Source organism: Sander vitreus, chromosome 23 (assembly GCF_031162955.1).
Source record: "Sander vitreus isolate 19-12246 chromosome 23, sanVit1, whole genome shotgun sequence".
NCBI classification, from domain to species: Eukaryota; Metazoa; Chordata; class Actinopteri; order Perciformes; family Percidae; genus Sander; species Sander vitreus.
In genome coordinates this window covers 22,045,900-22,053,399 of record NC_135877.1, presented here as the reverse complement: position 1 = coordinate 22,053,399, position 7,500 = coordinate 22,045,900, and the positions used below count along the sequence as shown (strand labels likewise).

The 7,500-nt window shown below is 43.1% G+C and overlaps 2 protein-coding genes across 5 annotated transcripts in view; one reads left to right on the top strand and one right to left on the bottom strand.

The window, feature by feature from the left end:
• Nucleotides 1–158, top strand: part of tymp (thymidine phosphorylase) — a 21,156-nt gene extending 20,998 nt beyond the window's left edge. For all 4 annotated transcript variants that reach the window (XM_078281469.1, XM_078281466.1, XM_078281467.1 and 1 more), the window contains one exon: nucleotides 1–158. This exon is cut by the window's left edge and continues 28 nt beyond it. In XM_078281469.1, the coding sequence (XP_078137595.1) occupies nucleotides 1–121 (121 nt within the window). In that variant the 3' untranslated portion in view covers nucleotides 122–158.
• Nucleotides 159–1,807: 1,649 nt separating this feature from the next.
• Nucleotides 1,808–7,500, bottom strand: part of lsm8 (LSM8 homolog, U6 small nuclear RNA associated) — a 6,369-nt gene continuing 676 nt past the window's right edge. Inside the window, exons 2-4 of the mRNA XM_078281470.1 lie at nucleotides 7,185–7,225; nucleotides 4,445–4,572; nucleotides 1,808–2,154 (exon numbers count right to left, since the gene is read on the bottom strand). Coding sequence (XP_078137596.1) covers nucleotides 2,064–2,154; nucleotides 4,445–4,572; nucleotides 7,185–7,225 — 260 coding nt within the window. The 3' untranslated portion in view covers nucleotides 1,808–2,063. The remainder of the gene's footprint in view (nucleotides 2,155–4,444; nucleotides 4,573–7,184; nucleotides 7,226–7,500) is intronic.

The window sequence follows — 7,500 nt, the reverse complement described above, 5'->3', positions numbered from 1 at the left end:
GGATCCGGCTCCGACTGCAGACCAGATCAGTCAACTGCAGAGCGCGCTGACTCTGGGACCACACACACAACAAAACACACCAACACAGACTGTTGTAAAAGAATTATTGTTACCTCAGTAATGAAACTTTTGAACACATAAAAACAAACCGCTGCAGACTAGTGATAAGTATCATCACTCTTTGGTTACTGTTGCTAACCTAACCTGTCAATCTGTCACTCACACGGTACACAATACAGCTTACAATAGAGCTCAACAGTGACCGTCCCCTTTTTGAACGTCTCTGGTTCCAGAAGTGTTATTCCCCGTTCAATATCGTCCCTGACGTTTTATTAAACGCTGATATAAAGGGTTGTAAGCCTGGAACCGAGCCAACCAGCTACGAGATGAATCGTGACCATCAAACAATTGATTCGGCACAAAATAACGGCAAAGGTACAACGAGACTCTGTTGTAATGATTCGACAGTGTCACCAACTCAGTACCCGACCAAATGTCTCCCATTCTGTTCCTGAGCTATGATATTGAATAACGGCCAAAAAATCTTTTTTTGCAGAACATTATGACGTCACAGTCACTTTTTTCAAAACGTCAGTGTCACAGTCAGTGTTCAAAACGTGCCTGTTTAGAACGGGCCAATTGCTGCTATCTCCAGAACCATTGTACCCTAAAATAGCTCACAGAAGGAACCCAAAGCTTATAGTTTACAGAAGGAACCAGCGCAAGATAATGTAAACTCGAGGATTTAAAACGGCAGTCCACAAACCAACGAGTGACTCACTGCTGCTACGTCAACTCTTTATAAACAGTCTGTGGTTTTGATACATCGCATCAACCACAGCAGCAAAAACCAGAAACATAACACGCGTTTGCCTCATAGGGCAAAGGTGAGAAAATGGCTCCATCTGGTGGAAAAAGTAAAAACGACACCATTAAAGCCAGGGCTGCAGACTGAAAGCCTGGGAAATCCCATGTTTTGCTCTTCAGGATCACCTGAGCCATCTTACTTTTATGGCTTTTAAAGGAACATTGGATTGGATCACTGTGATCCAAATACCAAATTTCAGGATTACCAAAATCCTGTTGACCAGAGCCTTAAATGGAACCAACAGTGTAGCCTGCAGGCTCAGCAAAGAACAGGTAGGCAACATACTGGTGGCCACAAATAGCCATTGTTTGTTAATTACAGAAACACTGTAATAAACAGAAACATTTTACATTCCTTATTTTGTTGTTAAATAGCAAAACAAAACCAATACTATCCAATAGTCCATATCTCATTAGATGTGACATATATGCTTCACATATGAAGAAATGCATCAGTAAACCTTTATTTTATGATAAATGATTAAAAAAAGAACCTCTCTGATTTTATTTGGTTTGAAAAATCACAGCTGAATCCAGCCTCCTGATGAGATCAGGGTGATCCTGTTTTTTTGGGAGCAAATAGATCCCAAACCGAGTTCAAATGTCTGAAAATCCCAAAGGGCAGGTTTGATCCAGATCAAATGTAAAATCGGATTACAAGCTCTGATCTTGTTCGGAATCCCTCTTTTGCTTTTGAAAAACCCATTTCCAAGATCTGATCCAATCCGTGATCCTAAATCCCACTGGATTACTACTGGGCCCTGGTGATTTCTATGATTTCATGCTGTAATGTCTATGGGATCTAAACGTTGTGGTTTCAATGGGACATTTTTGTCCTTAAGTGAAATCTTGAGGTACTTGTACTTTACGTATTTCATGCTAAAGGATTGGAGTATTTCTTCCAGGGCTGTAAATAACAAACGCAGAGGTTCTGTCGAAATATGAGTAATGAAACTTTATTTAAACAATCTCAATCAGACAAAAACTGACTCGTCGAACCATAAAAAAGTCAATCTAACAACAACAACAACTGTAGCAATTCTTCATTTATAAAAAATACAAACAGAAAAATGTCAGAGCAGGAGTCTGTTCACTGAGTAGTCTGGGTATAACACACATTAACAGCTGAGTCATGCTGTCATCTGTTGCCATGGCGACAGAGAAAAGGGTGTGTGGGGGGGGGGGGGTGTTAGAGGCTAGTGGACGATGGAGTTGAGTGGCTCGGCTCTGATGTTTCCTAAATCCAGAGTGGAGTCTGTGTCCTCGTCGATCTCCCCGATCACAGCCCTAAAACACACACACACACACACACACAGACAGACAGACAGACATACACACACACAGAGACAGACACACACACACACACAGACAGACAGACATACACACACACACACACAGACACACAGACAGACATACACACACACACAGAGAGAGAGAGACACACACACACACACACACAGAGACACACACAGAGACAGACACACACACACACACACACAGAGAGAGACACACACAGAGACAGACACACACACACACACACACACACACAGAGAGACAGACACACACACACACACAGACAGACAGACACACACACAGAGAGAGAGACACACACAGAGACAGACACACACACAGAGAGACACACACAGACAGACAGACAGACACACACACACACACACACACAGAGAGACACAGAGAGAGACACACACACACACACACACACACACACACACGACTATTAAACTATTTTGATGGTTGTAAACATTTTTCATGAAATATTAAATGTAAACTTGCCGAAAATGATTCAAACACTTTGGCTAGCGGGCGGAGGAGAAACTGACGAGATAGTAAACAGATAGGACCTACTTCACCTCAACAGATACCAAAAGGAAATACATGGAAGGTTATCCAAACTTTATTATTACTGATTACTGTAACAAGTTCATTAAACACACAAAAATCCCTGAACTTTATAAGAAAAATAAGATTTCATTACTTTTCCAAAACTTTTTTTTTTTTTTTTTTACTTTCGAGGATTGTACTTATTCTGTGACTTTTCCTGGCCTGAAAAATAAGATTTTCAGGAGTAATGTAGTCATATCTGTTCTCACTTCTGTTCTTTGTTGGGAGTCGCACATGTGCAGTACCTAGGTAAGGACTACTAGCCAGTCAGGAGCAGAGTATGAGGGCGTGTCCTGACAGTACCTAGGTAAGGACTACTAGCCAGTCAGGAGCAGAGTATGAGGGCGTGTCCTGACAGTACCTAGGTAAGGACTACTAGCCAGTCAGGAGCAGAGTATGAGGGCGTGCCCTGACAGTACCTAGGTAAGGACTACTAGCCAGTCAGAAGCAGAGTATGAGGGCGTGCCCTGACAGTACCTAGGTAAGGACTACTAGCCAGTCAGAAGCAGAGTATGAGGGCGTGTCCTGACAGTACCTAGGTAAGGACTACTAGCCAGTCAGAAGCAGAGTATGAGGGCGTGTCCTGACAGTACCTAGGTAAGGACTACTAGCCAGTCAGGAGCAGAGTATGAGGGAGTGCCATGCTAGCAGCTAGGCGAGCATTATAACGTGTGTTCCAAAGTGACCACGTTTGTCTCTGAAGTAAAGGCTGGACTACAATAGAGCTGTTTGGAGCAGTTTGTGAACAGTGTTTTCTGTTGGAGATGGTAAGTCCCTTTGGGGGGGACTTTGGGCTTTTTCACTTTGTAAACCTATAACATGCACAAAAAAGATATATAACACAATAAAGGAAAGGGGAAAAGCCAAAAAGCTGAATATGAGCACTTTAATCTTTTTTTATCCAGGTAAGTCGATTGAGAACAGACGACCTGTCACGTTCACACAGTTCCACATTCATACCTGGAAGCTGCCCAGTACAACTCCAGTCTGATCTGCTGGCTGCTGAGCAGCTCCACTGTTTTTTTGAGGTTAAGGGGCTTGCTCAACGAGGGAGGGACAAGCTCTTTCACTTCCACAACGGGTGCACGATATATTGACTCAAAATCGTTTTTGAGTCAATATATCGTTTGCAATATCACGTTGTGCAATATCAATATCGAAAATGTCCCGAAGAGCATGCGATAGTCCGTTTATTTCGTGAAGAGATGCACCGGTGGCTGTGTGTAGTGATCAATTAGAGCCTACATATTTCATTGGCCAGTTGCCCGGTCACACGTGCACACTTCGACAGCGTGAGTGAAGAGGGAGACAGAGAAAGAAGCGAGAAGTGAAAGGACAGAAAGAGAGAGTGCGAACTGCGAAGCAAGTGTGTGGAGCGAAAGGAAAGAAGAGAGAGAAAAGTCAGAACGTGAGTGTGGCTCAGGGAGACGACGAAACTATGGAGATTGAAGAGAAAATGTTAGTAGCCAAAAAGTAATCCATGCCAGCATGGAAGTACTTTGGCTTTAAGCCAACAGATGGTGCTCAAGCTAATGCACCATGCGAAGCCGTATGGTGGTACAGCGTATGTGTAAAACCTGTTGTTTTGATGTTGTGTAAATCTATTTTGATGGGTTTTCCTATTACTTTTGTGTTTTTATATATGTACGACGGCAATACCGGGTGAAAGGAGACTCACACGTTGTCTCCTCTGACGATGTAGAGTCCCAGCACCACCTGCTCCACGCCCTGACTGGAGCTGAACACTCGCTCGTGGCTCTCATCCAGGATCAGGTTGATGGTCTGATCGAAGCCCTTCAGCGTTCCCTGAACACACACATTAAAACGTCTGGGGTCAACAGCAGAACACAGAGAGAGAACATTTAGCTTTCTGCAAAAATACGACGGCATTAGATGTCATTCTTCTTGCGTTCAGCGCGCTGCAACCTGGTTCTTTCATACAGACTGCGGCCAGAGCGGCTCAAAGAACGGACTTCTTCTCTCCTGTAGCCAATCATTGCAACGCGGTCGGTGCAATCGCGTCCGCCTTGTTAGAAAATCTTGGAGGTGCGCAGCTCGGCGATCAGACCCTCTGTCGCCCAGGCCGCGTTCACGTCATATCGCCGACCGCGGTGAACGTAAGAAGCATGAAACAGCTTTTACTACTCAGAGATAAAACATTGTACTTTTTACTCCACTACATTTGTCTGACAGCTTACGCTTAAGTTACTTTGCAGGTTCTCTCTGTGTTGGCGCTCTAACCTCCGGTGGATTTCTGAGGACTGTGGTTAACTGCTCCTCAGATCTCTGCAGGGTAAATCCAGACAGCTAGCTAGACTATCTGTCCAATCTGAGTTTTCTGTCGCACGACTAAAACAACCTTCGAACATACACACGTTCCACCAAAACAAGCTCCTTCCTGAGACTATTTAGCAGAGGCACCGTGGCGCTGTCCGGAGCTTAGCCCCGCCCACGACGATTGTGATTGGTTTAAAGAAATGCCAATAAACCAGAGCAGGTTGTCCTCCCATCCAGGAGTGCTGTGTGGACTAGCCAGACCCTCCTCCGCAGCGCTGTGGAGGATCTCCAGATGTGCTGATGTTGAATGTTTGTGATAAACTAAAGGATGACGTGTTTCTTTATGTTTTGAGAAAGTTCTCCTCCTCCTTAAGCTAAATAAAGTCTTTAAAAAGCCTCTTGGTTCATTGGGTATCGTTCCAAAAACTCCGATACTGGTACCGTGACTTTGATACCAGTTCCTAAAGGATACTTTATTCAATGTCAATTTAAAAAAACTAAAGTAAAAATTGCATTACGGCACAAGTCTTTATGTATTTATCTCCTACTGCGTGAGCCCGTCTCTGTGTAATGTCGTGTTCCCTGCGTGTCTCTACGACGTGTAACATTAGACAGCCAATCACAAACGTGATTAGATCTCAGTAGAAGCATGCTGCGTGCTTATTGGCTCACTGACTCTGATGAGATTTAACCAAGGGGGTCAGCTTCTCCTCCTTCGTCACTTTGACAGAGAATAACTTCACATCTGAAGCGTTGAAGACTTTATTTGTCCGTTGTTTATTTCTAAAGAAACACGACAATGTATAAAAGGCTCCATTACCTTGTAGCTCACGTTATGGCTCCGTAGCAGACGTTTTTATAACAATAGGCTAACGATTGGGTCATAACCACGAGACTTCCTGTCTCATAGTAGAGGAGTTACCGTATAGTACAGGAGAAGCTCTCAGGCAGTTTGGACTTCCATCAGCTGTTTAAGTGTAATGACTAATGTTAACTATCATTTTAGTGATCAATAATGAGCCTGTGTCTATGTTATCTCCTTACATATACCTACGCTCTCCGTCTCTGCTAGATTGGGAATGATTGAGATTTCTCTTGGCACAGCTACCAGAAGACTTCCAACTTTCAGACAGGTTGCTCACGTCACATCTACGTCTTCAAGCTCAGTTGGAGGCTGCTCAGTAACGCTCAGCCATCACCGGGAAAGAGCTTCTAATGTCCTTCACTGGTCTCCGTCCAGAGACACGGGAGCTGCTGGTCCATTACATATACAGTCTATGGATTTAACCCCTTAGGTATCAAAATTGGGGATTGAATGACGAGGCATTTTTCGATACTCAGTACTTTAGATACAATTCAGCCTGTACCTAAAAAGTATTGCATTTGGTACCCAGCCTTACACTGGATGAGCTGCGAAAAAGCAGCTGAACACAGGGCTGTTTTAGAGATACGTGGTTGTCACAGGACAGCGATGCTACACACGCAGGTTCAGAGACAGCTTTTTCTCCACAGACATCACAACTCTAAACATTCAATTACAGCAACAGGACTTCATCATGCTGAATGATTATCTGGCCTGTTTTGCACTTTTCCAGTACTGTGGAGATTATTTGGTGTGAGAGTACGGCGTGAGTAAGTGTATGAATGTATACTAGTATGCACTAGAAGTACCTGTCCAATTATGTGTATGTGAGGGTATAGCGTGTGCGTATGAACGTATACTTCTAGGCACCAGAAGGAGTAGCACTTAAATGCCGTTGTGACAATGTTTTACAATGACAAATAAATGATTCTGACACAAACATATGATGATCTTATAGAATATGATGCGTTGCTGTAGATTAAACTACCCAACAGTATATAAAGGAGTTACAATGAGCTCAACCTGAAACATCTACAGCAGTTAATGCAACATACACATGAATGCAGCAGGAATATTCATCTAGAAACATCAGATAGAAGAGGAAAACACTGACAGGGAACACTTTACTTTAACTACATTTTGATGATTTTACTACAGTAACGTTTTGAATGGTGGAGTATTTTCACAGTCTGGTATTAGTACTTTAACTGCAGTAAAGATGCTGAATACTTTTGCACACATATAATTAACAGGTAGTTAAATATGTACTTGAACTCACCACAATCATCCTGCCGTCTGAGGTGACGATGGCAACGGTACCTGAATCACACCGAGTTAATGGACCAACACACATTTCTGGACAAAACTAACATTATTAAATAAAAGAACCCACTAAACTTCTACCAACAGTCCTGCACTACTAAAAAAACAGAAGCTACACCGCTGCACGTTCATAAATAAAGTGTTTAGGGTTTCCCTAACTCTGACTTACAGTATGTGTGCTTATTTCGGGGGGTGTTTAGGGGTCCTTCCTCAAGAAAATGTGTCGTTTTTCCAGTTAAGAAAACTGCAATTTCCACCATACTTTGTATTTC